The sequence below is a fragment of the Bombina bombina genome, chromosome 4 (assembly GCF_027579735.1).
Source record: "Bombina bombina isolate aBomBom1 chromosome 4, aBomBom1.pri, whole genome shotgun sequence".
In the NCBI taxonomy this organism is placed as follows: Eukaryota; Metazoa; Chordata; class Amphibia; order Anura; family Bombinatoridae; genus Bombina; species Bombina bombina.
The window spans coordinates 512444669-512459947 of record NC_069502.1 but is presented as its reverse complement, the minus strand read 5'-3'; the positions used below and the strand labels follow the sequence as shown (position 1 = coordinate 512459947).

The following is a 15279-nucleotide window of genomic DNA, read 5'->3' as shown; positions in this document are numbered from 1 at the left end:
GGAGGAGCTATATAGGCAGCTCTGCTGTGGTGCTCTTTGCCACTTCCTGTTAGCAGGAGGATAATATCCCACAAGTAAAGGATGAATCCGTGGACTTGTTGTACCTTATAGAAGAAAAGTCTTTATCAACACCTAAGAGATCTGGACTTTGGAGTGTGGTATGTGTGAAATGTATATATATATAAAAATACCATCTCTGGATTACTTAGAAATTCTTTACAATGTTGCCAAAAATAGGTTACAGAAGATTTAAGGGAATAAAAACACATACCTTAACATCTTCACATAATTCGGATAGACGAGTGTCTACATCGATTTTTTCTGAAGAAGTAAAATTGGACATATAAATATTTAAACAAAAAGCACATGCAGTAAAAACAGCAACAGACATACAATTCCAATTATATATATATATATATATACATACACACACATATACATATAAATACATACACACACACACATATACATATAAATAAATACATACACACACACACACATATACATATAAATAAATACATACACACACACACACATATAAATATACACACACACACATATACATATAAATACACACACACACACACACACACAGGTAGAAAACCCTTTATCCAAACTGCTTGGGACCACAAATGGTTTGGATTTCAGAATAGTTTGGATTTTGAAAGATGGGACCGAGTGTAAACAACAATACTAATTTGCAATTCTCATTTGAGTTATGATGGAGATAAAATTATGAGATTAAAATCCTCCATTTCATAAAAGTAAGAGCCATAGAACTATTGTATAGAAAATTAGCAAATCTAGGCAAGTATCTCCGCTTGCTTTACTCCAGAAGAACTCTGTATACATTATTACCAATGCACCAGGGAACTCTGGGTAAGATATGCAAATTAGAAATACAATATCTCATGCTTTTTGTTTCCAAGTGCAATTCCCTTTATGGCAAAATCTGTCTTTTTAAAATTTCATTAGGTATCTCACAGTGCTGGTGGATAATTTTATATCATCTTGAATGAGCGGAGAGGTTTATATTATCAGGCCTTGCAAAGGGGTTAAACCCATAGTAAAAGTACAGTTTTTTTCTACACAGAGCACTGCTAGTCCTGGTTGGTAACTGCAGCTAATCCATTAGCAGCTCTAGTTACATAGCTGGGTCATGTGACTAGCACTGTTAGATGAATCAGTTGCAGTTTCTGCTCAGGACCAGCAGTACACATCTACTATATGATTAACCCCTTGGGGGTAGGGGTTTAAACACAGAGTTGTAGGGTTGCTAATCTTAAAATGACATGCCCAAACAAATAAGAGCATGTCATTTTTCAAATATAATGGCCATTTTAAATGGTTATGCACAGTAAATACAAAGTAAACAAACTGGAAATTTGAATAGAGTGAATGACACCCTTTTTTAAAAAAAAATAAATAAAAAATCAGCCCTTTTTGCCTCAATTAACATCTTAAAGGGACCTTCTGGGCAAGATTTAAATGCACATAGATTCATTTTGTATTTGAATAGAAACATATTTGCAATATACATGTATTTGCAAAAATGCTTCTAGTATATTATCACTTTTTTAATGTTAACATTTTTCTCTGCACATGCATGTGAAGCATCGCTGGATATTTTCTGTGCACCACCATTTTAATTACTGCAGCTGCTTAGAGTGCCAGTGGGGCCTTTATCATGTGAGCTATTAAACTGAGTCTTCGCCAGATGATACAAGCACCTTAGGTTCTGTGTGCTGTGTTTAAAATGTTAGTGTACCAAGCATAAATACAGCTATAGCTTTTACTGGAAGCATTTTTGCTAGTAAATAAATATTTAAAAAATGCTTCTATTCAAAACTGAAATTAACCCATGTGCATTCCAATTTTGTCTGGAACTTTCTATACCCAATTGCAGAAATGATCCATCTAAAATATGAATAGCTAGGATGCTATTATTTATATTTCCCATACACAGTCTAACAGCACCAAGTAAGCAAGGGATCATCTGCTAGACAATGGACAGGACAGTAGTTCAAGTGATTTAATACAAAATTAAAATTGCAAAATTATTTTTTGCTCATCCAATACTAGAGCTCCACTGTTATTATGACTTATGCAAGTCTTAAAATAATATAGTAATACAATTTAAAGGGCTAGAGAAGAATCGTTTTACACCAAGAAATGGTTTTAAAGACAATAATAGTACATCACAGACTATAATAGCTATATTAAGTGACTGTGCACACCAACATACCCAGGGTGGCGTCTCTAGGGGCCCATGGACTTTTTCTTCTGAAGAGACGATCATAAAGGACCTGCATGCGGAGCTTGGCTGATTGTAAGGATGGCACACATATGTACTAATTATATTCCTTTCGGATCTGTGCTTTAGGACTTAACTTAATGTTAGCAAGAAGGGCTACTGAAAGTCTAGTAACGAGTGAGGAAAGGGCCGTGAAGTAAAGCACAGAGAGCTTAGTAGGATTAGTAGTTTCATTATGATGTACACTGAAACACTGCTATGTGAGGTACTCTTCAGCTGGTTAATAGCAACTACAAATGTATTTATGTAAAGGAAGATGCAACAATGCTAATAGCAAGTTATTGCACAAATACGCACATTTAATGCCATAACACATATACAAGATGACAAATGTACATCATATTAGAAAGGAAGCAGAAAATAAAGGAGGAAAACAAAAAGATAATCTAAGACCTAAAAGAAAAATAGAGCGCAGCATTGCAAAATTCCAACAAGAAAATAAACAAAAAATAGAGAAATTCATACAGCTAAGGTATCATAATTTCATTGTGTAAATTTGGCATCTAAAACATTAAAGCTGAAGGTGTACCAAATTTGGCTAAATTGAAACACATTAAAAAAATGGCCTCTACATCTGCAAGCTGCCATTCCCAGAAGTTAGGCCCTCCCACAATCCCACCCAAAGTACAGTTTCTACAAATCATGCATAAAATATAATTCCAACAACTGATATATTTACTAAATGGTTTAGAACAAAATTGATGTTTGGTCTGATTGTGAAAGCTTGGTTCTAACTAGAATGTAAATTTGAGCTTTCTTTTATTTTAAAGGGACATTCTGATGCAAAATGGCACGCTCTTATTCATTAAGCCATGCAATATTTGTGTTACTGACCATAGCATGATTCCAACAGCGCATGCAATTTTAAAAACATTTCCAAATTACTTTCCAAAAGTTTACAATATTTGTAATGTTATACATTTGCAAAAACTGATGCCCTGTAATGCTAAACAATACATAACATTGTTAATGGGACATGAAACCCAAACATTTTCTTTCATGATTTAGATAGAGAATACAATTTTAAACAACTTTCCAATTTACTTCTATCATTTAATTTGCTTCCTTCTCTTGTTATCCTTTGCTGAAAGGTTTATCTAGGCAAGCTCCGAAGCAGCAGAGAACCTAGGTTCTAGCTGTTGATTAGCGGCTGCATATATATATACCGATTGTGATTGGCTCACTAATGTGTTCAATTAGAAACCATTAGTGCATTGCTGCTCCTTCAACAAATTATACCAAGAGAATGAAACAAATTAGATAATAGAAGTATATTAGAAAGTTGTTTAAAATTCTCTATCTGAATCATGAAAGTAAAAATGTGGGTTTCATGTATAGTGTTATTGCTGTTGCCATACAGTGCCCAGGATATTTACCAAGGTATGCTTCTCAACAAAAGATACAAAGAGAACAAATAAAAAAACTTAATAATAGAAAAATGGAATGTTGTGTAAAACAGCATGCTCTGAAGTAATGAAAATTTAAGTTTGACTTTCATTTCTCTTTAAGCCCCACACAGGGGTTAAACACCTAGATGTAGTCCAGCTCGTAAGCCACAAGCATTGCAGTTCTCAAGCAGAAAGCCGCTGATTATTGCTGACAATGTGAGACTGACACTCCTGATTGTTTCACTGGCGGTTTCTTTCAGGTGTTTAAACCTTTTGCAGGGGTAAGACACAGTTACCTGGGGTCAGTAATCCAAAACAAAAACAAAAAAACATAATTTAATGCTTACCTGATAAATTTATTTCTTTTGTGATGTATCGAGTCCACGGATTCATCCATACTTGTGGGATATTCTCATTCCCTACAGGAAGTGGCAAAGAGAGCACCCACAGCAGAGCTGTCTATATAGCTCCTCCCTTAGCTCCACCCCCCAGTCATTCGACCGAAGGCTAGGAAGAAAAAGGAGAAACTATAGGGGCAGTGGTGACTGAAGATTTTTTTTTTTTTCTTAAATAAAAATATATTGCCTGTCTTAATAAACAGGGCGGGCCGTGGACTCGATACATCACAATAGAAATAAATTTATCAGGTAAGCATGAATTATGTTTTCTCTTGTAAGATGTATCGAGTCCATGGATTCATCCATACTTGTGGGATACCAATACCAAAGCTTTAGGACACGGATGAAGGGAGGGACAAGACAGGGACCTTAAACGGAAGGCACTGCTGCTTGTAGAACCTTTCTCCCAAAAATAGCCTTCGAAGAAGCAAAAGAATCAAATTTGGAAAATTTGGAAAAAGTATGAAGCGAAGACCAAGTCGCAGCCTTACAAATCTGTTCAACAGAAGCCTCATTTTTAAAAGCTCATGTGGAAGCCACTGCTCTAGTAGAATGAGCAGTAATTCTTTCAGGAGGCTGCTGTCCAGCAGTCTCATAAGCTAAACGGATGATGCTTTTGAGCCAAAAGGAAAGAGAGGTAGCCGTAGCCTTTTGACCTCTCCGTTTACCAGAATAAACAACAAACAATGAAGATGTTTGACGGAAATCTTTAGTTGCTTGTAAGTAGAACTTTAAAGCACGAACCACATGAAGATTGTGCAACAGACATTCCTTCTTTGATGAAGGATTAGGGCACAGTGAAGGAACAACAATCTCCTGATTGATATTCCTATTAGAAACAACCTTAGGAGGAAACCAAGGTTTGGTACGCAAAACCACCTTATCTGCATGAAAAACAAGGTAAGGTGAGTCACATTGTAAAGCAGATAACTCAGAAACTCTTTGAGCCGAAGAGATAGCTACTAAAAACAAAACTTTCCAAGATAGAAGCTTAATATCTATGGAATGCATAGGTTCAAACGGAACCCCTTGAAGAACTTTAAGAACTAAGTTTAGGCTCCATGGTGGAGCAACAGGTTTAAATACAGGCTTGATCCTGACCAAGGCTTAACTAAATGCTTGAAGGTCTGGGACATCTGCCAGACGTTTGTGTAAAAGAATAGACAAAGCAGATATTTGTCCTTTTAAGGAACTAGCTGATAATCCCTTCTCCAATCCTTCTTGGAGAAAAGACAATATTCTAGGAATCCTAATCTTACTCCATGAGTAACCCTTGAATTCACACCAATAAAAATATTTGCGCCAAATCTTATGATAAATCTTCCTGGTGACAGGCTTTCTAGCTTGAATCAGGGTATCAATGACCGACTCAGAGAAACCACGCTTTGATAGAATCAGGCATTCAATCTCCAAGCAGTCAGACGCAGAGAAATTAGATTTGGATGCGTGAATGGACCTTGGATTAGAAGGTCCTGCCTCATTGGCAGAGTCCACGGTGGACCCGATTACATGTCCACTAGGTCTGCATACCAAGTCCAGAATCACTGAAGCTCTCTCCTGCTTGATTCTGGCAACCAGACGTGGGAGGAGAGGAAGCGGTGGAAATACATAGGCCAGATTGAAGGACCAGGGCACTGCTAGAGCATCTATCAGTACCGACTGGGGATCCCGGGACCTGGACCCGTAACGAGGAAGTTTGGCATTCTGGCGGGACGCCATCAGATCCAATTCTGGTGTGCCCCATAGCTGAGTCAGCTGGGCAAATACGTCCGGATGGAGCTCCCACTCCCCCGGATGAAAAGTCTGACGACTTAGGAAATCCGCCTCCCAGTTCTCTACTCCTGGGATATGGATTGCTGAGAGATGGCAATAGTGATCCTCCGCCCATCGGATTATTTTGGTTACCTCCATCATTGCTAGAGAACTCCGTGTTCCTCCTTGATGATTGATTTAAGCTACAGTCGTGATGTTGTCCGACTGAAATCTGATGAATTTGGCTGCAGCAAGCTGAGGCCACGCCAGAAGCGCATTGAATATCGCTCTCAGTTCTAGAATGTTTATCGGGAGGAGAGTTTCCTCCTGAGACCATAAGCCCTGTGTTTCAGGGAGTTCCAGACTGCACCCCAGCCTAGCAGGCTGGCATCTGTCGTTACTATGAGCCACTCTGGCCTGCGGAAACACATTCCCTGAGACAGGTGGTCCTGAGACAACCACCAGAGAAGAGAATCTCTGGTCTCCTGGTCCAGATGCAGTTGAGGAGATAAATCTGCATAATCCCCATTCCACTGTTTGAGCATGCATAGTTGCAGTGGTCTGAGGTGTAGGTGGGCAAAAGGGACTATGTCCATTGCCGCTACCATGACACTGATTACCTCCATACACTGAGCCACTGATGGCCGAGGAATTGAATGAAGAGCTCGGCAAGAGGTTAAGAATTTTGCTTTTCTGACCTCAGTCAAAAATATTTTCATTTCTACCAAGTCTATCAGAGTCCCTAGGAAGGAAACTCTTGTGAGAGGGAAGAGAGAACTCTTTTTTATGTTCACCTTCCACCCTGAGATCTCAGAAAAGCCAACACGATGTCCGTGTGAGACTTGGCTAGCTGTTAAGTCGACGCCTGAATTAAGATGTCATCTAGATAAGGCGCCACTGCTATGCCCCGCAGCCTTAGCACCGCCAAAAAGGACCCTAGCACTTTTGTGAAAATTCTGGGAGCCGTGGCCAACCCGAAGAGAAGGGCCACGAACTGGTAATGCCTGTCCAGAAAGGCGAATCTGAGGAATTGATGATGATCTCTGTGAATAGGGATGTGTAGATACGCATCCTTTAAGTCCACGGTAGTCATATATTGACCCTCCTGGATCATTGGTAGAATAGTCAGAATAGTCTCCATCTTGAATGATGGTAGTCTGAGGAATTTGTTTAGAATTTTGAGATCCAAGATTGGTCTGAAAGTTCCCTCTTTTTTGGGAACCACAAACCGGTTTGAGTAAAACCCTAGCCCTTGTTCCTCTTTTGGAACTGGGCGGATCACTCCCATGGTATATAGGTCATCTACACAGCATAAGAATGCCTCTCTCTTTGTCTGGTTTGCAGACAATCGAGAAATGTGAAATCTACCCCTTGGGGGGAGACTTTGAAGTCCAGAAGATATCCCTGGGACACAATTTCTAAAACCCAGGAATCATGAACATCTCTTGTCCAAGCCTGAGCGAAGAGAGAGAGTCTGCCCCCTACTAGATCCGGTCCCGGATCGGGGGCTACCCCTTCATGCTGTCTTAGAGGCAGCTGCAGGCTTCTTGGCCTGTTTACCCTTGTTCCAAGCCTGGTTAGGTCTCCAGACTGACTTGGATTGGGCAAAATTCCCCTCTTGCTTTGCAGCAGAGGAAGCTGAAGCGGGACCACCCTTGAAGTTCCGAAAGGAACGAAAATTATTTTGTTTGGTCCTCATTTTATTTGTTTTATCCTGAGGGAGGGTATGGCCTTTCCCTCCAGTGATGTCTGAAATAATCTTTTTCAGTTCAGGCCCGAATAGGGTCTTTCCTTTGAAAGGGATGTTCAAAAGTTTAGATTTTGATGAAACATCAGCAGACCAGGACTTAAGCCATAAAGCCCTGCATGCTAAAATGGCAAAACCTGAATTCTGTGCCGCTAATTTAGCCAGTTGGAAAGCGGCATCTGTAATGAAAGAATTAGCCAACTTAAGGGCCTTAATTCTATCCATAATATCCTCTAATGGAGTCTCCATCTGAAGAGCCTCTTCTAGAGCCTCGAACCAGAAAGCAGCTGCAGTAGTTACAGGAACAATGCACGCAATAGGTTGGAGAAGAAAACCTTGATGAACAAAAATTTTCTTCAGGAAACCCTCTAATTTTTTATCCATAGGATCTTTGAAAGCACAACTGTCTTCGATAGGTATAGTTGTACGCTTAGATAGAGTAGAAATAGCTCCCTCCACCTTAGGGACCGTCTGCCACGAGTCCCGCATGGTGTCAGATATGGGAAACATTTTCTTAAAAACAGGAGGGGGAGCGAACGGAATACCTGGTCTATCCCACTCCTTAGTAACAATATTCACAATCCTCTTAGGGACTGGAAAAACATCAGTGTAAACAGGAACCTCTAAGTATTTGTCTATTTTACACAATTTCTCTGGGACCACTATGGGGTCACAATCATCTAGAGTCGCTAATACCTCCCTGAGCAATAAGCGGAGGTGTTCAAGCTTAAATTTAAAGGCCGTCATATCAGAATCTGTCTGAGGGAGCGTCTTTCCTGAATCAGAAATTTCTCCCTCAGATAACAAATCCCTTACCCCTACTTCAGAACATTGTGAGGGTATATCGGATACGGCTACTAAAGCATTAGACGGCTCAGCATTTGTTCTTAACCCAGAGCTGTCACGCTTTCCTTGTAAACCAGGCAGTTTAGATAAAACCTCTGTGAAGCTTGTATTCATAACTGTGGCCATGTCTTGTAAAGTAAATTAATTTGACGCACTAGAGGTAATTGGCGTCACTTGTGCGGGCGTTACTGATTGTGACACTTGGGGAGAGCTAGATGGCAAACCCTCATTCTCTTCTGTCTGAGAATCATCTATTGCAATATTTTCAAGTGCTAAAATATGCTCTTTATAATTTATAGACATATCAGTGCAAGTGGGACACATTCTAAGAGGGGGTTCCACAATGGCTTCTAAACACATTGAACAAGGATTTTCCTTGATGTCAGACATGTTAAACAGGCTAGTAATGCAATAAGCAAGCTTGGAGAACACTTTAATCAAAGCAAATAACACGGTACTGTGCCTTTAAGAGAAAAAAGCTGCACAAACTCTGCAAAACAGTGTAAAAAAGCAGTAAACTCAACGAAATTTTTACAGTAGCATCATAAAGCCTTAGTAACTTTGCACAGCTATGCAAATAAACAATTAACCCCTTAATGTAAAAACCAGATTGACAAAACGTCAAAAACCGGTAAACAAACGTTCAGCACCTTGCCACAGCTCCGCTGTGGCGCCTACCTGCCCTTTAGGAACGATTTGTGGGGAAAAAACCTTCTTTAAAGCCCTTCAAGCACAGTAGGAACCTCTGGAGAAGCAGCTGGATGTCTCTGAGGAAAAGAAACTGCGCAACTGAGGCGCGAAAATAGGCCCCTCCCACCTCACTCGATGTTATGGGGCCTAAAAGAAACACAACAGAGTGTTTCTCAAACTAGCCATGTGGGTTAATAACCCTAAAAAAAGCCACAATGACCCCTTAAAGTCCCTCAAAAAACGTTATATTTGCCATAAAAAAAACAAAAAAACGTTCTTTCCTATCAGTGTCACCAGTAACTAATGAGCCCTTTATGCAAGCTGGGATTCCTACTAAGTATCTGAATACAGCTTACCCTTCCCTCATGGGGATATTGCCAGCCTTTTCTAGAATTATCACAGTCTGTCTAGAAAAAAATAGACTGAACATACCTCAATGCAGTTTAGCTTGCAAACCGTTCCCCCAACTGAAGTTTTCCTGTACTCTTCAGCCCTTGTGAGAACAGCAGTGGATCTTAGTTACAAAGTGCTAAGATCATCATCCTCCTTGCAGAAATCTTCATCCCTTTTCTGCCAGAGAGTAAATAGTACACACCGGTACCATTTAAAATAAAAAAACTTTTGCTTGAGAAAATAAAAACTAACATTTTTGTCACCACACTCACTTTACCCTTCCTAGTTACTTAGAGTAGGCAAAGAGAATGACTGGGGGGTGGAGCTAAGGGAGGAGCTATATAGACAGCTCTGCTGTGGGTGTTCTCTTTGCCACTTCCTGTAGGGAATGAGAATATCCCACAAGTATGGATGAATCCGTGGACTCGATACATCTTACAAGAGAAAACAGTGGCCAACATGCTAACATATGGAGGCAGAATATAAATTGATGGTCAAGAAAAACACAAATAGTAATATCCACATTTTTAGCTCTGCTTTTTCCCGGGACCACAGATACTAGGGCCGCAACTTGGCCATCCATGAATTAGATCATATCATTTTTGCATTACAATATCCATTTACTTGCACTTATTATTATTTTTAGACCCTTAATTAATAATATTGATATTACAGAGGGAGGAATGTGACCATTCAGTAAAGTTTAAAGGGATTCAGATAGAGAATGCAAATTTAAGCAACTTTCTAATTTACTCCTATTAGCATTTTTCTTCGTTCTTGTGTGGTATCTTTATTTGAAAAGCAGGAATGAAAGCTTAGGAACAGGCCCATTTTTGGTTCAGCACCTGGGTTGCACTTGCTGATTGGTGGCTAAATGCAGCCACCAATCAGCAAACGCTATCCAGGGTCTGAACCAAAAATGGGCCATCTCCTAAGCTTAGGTTCCTGTTTTTTTAACTAAAGATAGCAAGAGAACAAAGAAAAATTGATAATACAAGTAAATTAGAAAGTTGCTTAAAATTGCATGCTCTATCTGAATCATGGAAGAAAAATTTGGGTTTAGTGTCCCTTTAACACGCTATGTGAGACTGTATATGTGATTTCAAGCCTCAGTGTAATAAATACTGCAGTTACTTGACATATTGACAGTTATATGTTGTTTTGGCATTCTTCAGTTGTTAGTAATATTAGTAATCCAGAAACCATGTGCTCACTTTAGAAATATTCTCTGCTACTAGCCTAAAAAAATATTGAAGCAATATTATGAGGAAAGCAAACAAATCATGGGAAACACTGTGCTTTATATTGAACACAAGTATGTGTATAAAGGAAGTAATATGTATAAGGTAAGAAACAAAAAATAAAACAATTCAGATGATGGCCATTCAGATTTAAACGAGCATGCATGAGTTTTATTGTAATGGCTCTAAATGGAATCTAGATTTCTAAATCTATTGCTGCACAAGGCAATCATTACATTTGGGCCTTCACTGGGTTTTTAAGGGAATGATAAAAATATTTATCAGCAGTCAGAATATCTGTGTTGGCAGCAAGATGCTATTTATAAATATCTTTATTTTAGGATATTTATTTAAAGCTAATTGATCAAAGAAGGCAAAAGTAAAGCAGACTAATAAATTGGTTTTGCCACAAGAAGGCAGCAGAGTCTCTCTAGGTTACAATTATTCAAATATCAAATACATACCCATCTCTAGTCTGGAAGAGGAAGGCAGCTCCTTTGTTACTGTGATGAAATAGCTGTATAATCCCTTAAATGCTAGCAGCAAACAGGCACAGAGTGTATAATGGAAATTGTAGGCATGATGCAAGAAACATTCTTGAACTACAAAGCTGTTACCCTGGAAAAAAATACAGGGAAAGGGAGAAAGTGAGGGAGGGAGAAATAAAATAACCATGTGCTGGAAAAAGTCACTGATGTGTATAGCTAAAGATATATAAAATGACTGTCATAAAGGGCACAGATATTTCTTGTGTTAATTAAACTAGCCCTACAATGTAAAAATGTACCGCAAAAAAGTAGGTAAATAGGCCACATCATTATTGAAAGCAGAAAAAAGGTTACCGATTCATTGAACAGCCTTACATCAAAAGCGGTTAGACAAAAAGCACCTTTAAAACAAATGTACATGGAATTTTGCACACAGATAGGCATTCCCTTTAAGAAGTCAAAAAACAAAATGTGTGCTTTCCAGATAAATTCCTTTCTTTCCTGGCAGGGAGAGTCCATGACTTTATTCCTTACTGTTGGGAAATACAACACCTGGCCACCAGGAGGAGGCAAAGACACCCCAGTCATTCAGCAGCGGGAACAAGGAAAAGTAGGAGAAACATCAGGGTATAAAGGTGCCAGCAGTTGCCCAAACAAAAATATCTTACGGGCGGGGTTGTGGACTCTCCCTGCCAGGAAAGAAAGGAATTTATCTGGTAAGCATAAATTTTGTTTTCTTTCCATAAGGCAGGGAGAGTCCAGGACTTCATTCTTTACAGTTGGAAAAACCATACCTAAGCTCCAGAGGACACCGAAGGAATAACGGGAAGGATCAAAAAAGAGGTGGACCCTAATCTGAGGGCACCACAGTCTGCAAAACCTCTCCCCCGAAAGGTGCTTCATTCGAAGTAAACACATTAAATTTGTAAATTTTAGAAAAAGTATTTAAGGAGGACCAGGTAGCCGCCTTACAAATCTGATCCATAAAGGCTTCCTTTTTAAAGGCCCAGGAAGAAGCTACTGCTCTAGTGGAATGAGCCGTCATCCTCTCAGGAGGCTGTTGTCTCATAAGCTAGACGGATGACACTCCTCAACCAGAAAGACAGGGAAGACGTAGTGGCCTTCTGACCTCTACGTTTACCTGCATAGATGACAAACAAAGATGAAGATTGTCTGAACTCCTTAGTAGCCTGAAGATAAAACATCAAGGCACGAACCACATCTAAATTGTGGAGTAAACGTTCCTTCGCCGAGGAAGGATTGGGAAACGAGGAAGAAACAACAATCTCCTGATTAATGTTACAATCTGACACCACCTTAGGAAGGAAACCTAACTTAGTATATAAAACTGCCTTATCGGCGTGAAAAAGAAGGTAAGGGGGGTTACATTGCAAGGCAGAAATTTCAGACACTCTGCGAGCAGAGGCAACAGCCAACAGAAACAGAACCTTCCAGGATAACAGTTTATTGTCAACATTATGCATTGGCTCAAACAGAGCCTGCTGCAACACGTGAAGAAAAAGGTTGAGACTCCAAGGAGGAGCCACCCTTCTAAACACAGGCCTGATCCTAGTCAGGGCCTTAACAAAGGACTACACATCCGGAAACTCAGCTAATCTCTTTTGCAGCAACACCGACAGGGCCGATTATCTGTCCCTTCAGGGAACTAGCAGATAGACCGTTTTCCGGTCCATCCTGGAGAAAAGATACAATTCTGGCAACCTTAACATTATGCCAAGAAAAACCACGCTCTTCACACCAGGGCAGATAAGTTTGCCACACCTTATGGTAGATGCGTTGAGTCGGGCTTGAATCAAAGTGTCAATAACACTCTCAGAGAAACCTCTCTTGGCTAAGACTAAGCGTTCAATCTCCACGCAGTGAGCCTCAGAGAATCTAGATTTTGATGTAGGAAGGGACCCTGTATCAGCAGGTCCCTGCCATAGGGTAACCTCCATGGAGGAGATAAGGATTTTCCCACCAGATCCACAAACCAAGTCCTTCGCAGCCAGGATGGAGCAATTAGAATCACCAATGCTTGCTCCTGTTTGATCTGAGCCACCACACGGGGGAGAAGAGGTAATGGAGGAAATAGATATACGAATCTGAACCTCTAGGGAACCGCTAGAGCATCTATTATATCTGCTTGAGGATCCCTCGATCTCGACTCGTACCTGGGTTGTTTGTCATTTAGACGAGAGGCCATGAGGTCTATCTCTGGCATCCCCAATCTGGAGCATATCTCTGCAAATACCTCGGGTGGAGAGACCATTCTCCCAGGTGAAAAGATTGCCTGCTGAGGAAGTCTGCTTCAAAGTTGTCCACACCCAGAATGTGGATCGCTGACAGCATACAGTTGTGGGTCTCCGCCCATTACAGGATCTGAGAAACCTCTCTCATCGCTAAGGAACTGCTCGTTCCTCCCTGTTGGTTGATGTAAGCTACCAAAGTTATATTGTCCGAATGGAATCTGATAAACTAGGATGAACCCAGAAGGGGCCCAAAGGGCTCCCCAGTCGGATAGACTTGCGTTGGTAGTCCCAAGACCTCTTTCTAATGCAGGTACCAGGACAATTACTCCTAAAGAGACTAGATCCCGTACGCAACCTAAAAAGGCAGTGCTCTTCTCTGGTCTTGTAAACAGATTGCAGAGAAGGAATCTGCCCCTGAGCGAATGAGACTTGAATCCTATTCAATATCCCTGAGATACGACCTCCAGAACCCAAGGGTCCTGAACATCCTGAAACCAAGCGTCTGAGGAAAGCGACAATCTGCCCCCTACTCGATCCGATCCCAGATCAGGGGCAGCCCCTTCATGCCGATTTATTATCGGCGGGCTTCTTTGTTTGGACTTGTTCCAGGACTGAGCCAGCTTCCAAGTACTCTTGGGCTGCTCAGGCTTGGATGAGGATTGAGATCATTGGGACTTGTCCAAACGAAAGAAACGAAAATTCGAGGAATGTCGTTCCTTAGGTCTGTTCTACTTATCCTGTGGTAGTAAGGCTCCTTTCCCTCCATTAACCGTGGAAATGATGGAGTCCAGACCTGGTCCGAATAACATCTTCCCCTTGAAGGGAAGAGAAAGTAACCTGGCTTTAGAAGTCATATCTGCAGACCAAGATATCAACCAGAGAGCCCAGCGGGCCAGAACCGCAAAACCTGAAACCTTTGCGTATAATTTGCATATTCGCATCACAGATGAAGGAATTAGCCATTCTGAATGCCTTAATTCTCTCCTGAATATCCTCGAGGGGAGATTCCACCTTAATAAGTTCAAACAGAATCGCACCAGTAGGTAGTGCTCCAGCCACCGCGGCTACTGCTGCTGCCAGTTGGAATAAAAAACCTGTGTGTTGGAACATTCTCCTCAGCAAAGTTTCCAACTTCTTGTCCATAGGATCTCTAAAGGACAAACTATCCTCAAGGGGGATAGTAGAACGCTTAGCTAGCGCTGAAATTGCGCCATCCACCTTAGGTATGGAACCCCACAATTCTATTTGAGAGTCAGGGACTGGGAACAATTTCTTAAAAGTTGCAAAGGGAGAAAAGGAATTTCCGATTCTTTCCCATTCGTTACTAATAATCTTCGCCATACGAACTGGTAAGCAAAAGTCTGTGGGACCTCTCTGTCTTCGTAGACCCTGTCTAACGTAGGGATCTTAGGTTCCTCAGGTAGCTTAGCCTCTGGAACCTCTAGCATAGACAGGACCTCCTTTAGTAAAAAATGCAGATGTTCAATTTTGAATCTAAAGGAGGGTTCCTCCGCCGGAGGAGACTTAGTAACAAACGTCTCTGACTCAGAAAGTTCACCCTCTGAAGCTACAGTGGTTAATTCATCCTCGGATAGCCGAGACATACAGGCTTTTACAGATTTTAGTCGGGAGAACTATGTTTTACCTTTCTTTTACATTTCCCAGAGATAGGTAGGGCACTCAGGGCCGCAGACACTGCAGATTGTAGCCAGACACTGCAGATGGAGAATTAGCTGTGCCACGGGGAACTGCGTGTGAAGCGGTTTGAGC

At 40.8% G+C, this 15279-nt stretch overlaps 1 protein-coding gene across 5 annotated transcripts in view; it reads right to left on the bottom strand.

The window, feature by feature from the left end:
- The window catches only part of FAM135A (family with sequence similarity 135 member A), a 672026-nt gene that overhangs the window by 185765 nt on the left and 470982 nt on the right, over positions 1 to 15279 (bottom strand). For 3 of the 5 annotated variants that reach the window (XM_053710421.1, XM_053710424.1, XM_053710422.1), the window contains 3 exons: positions 11234 to 11387; positions 2246 to 2323; positions 272 to 321 (listed from right to left, as the gene is read on the bottom strand). In XM_053710421.1, coding sequence (XP_053566396.1) covers positions 272 to 321; positions 2246 to 2323; positions 11234 to 11387 — 282 coding nt within the window. Of the gene's footprint in view, positions 1 to 271; positions 322 to 2245; positions 2352 to 11233; positions 11388 to 15279 lie in introns of those variants that run through there. The other 2 variants (XM_053710425.1, XM_053710423.1) reach the window with 2 other exon arrangements.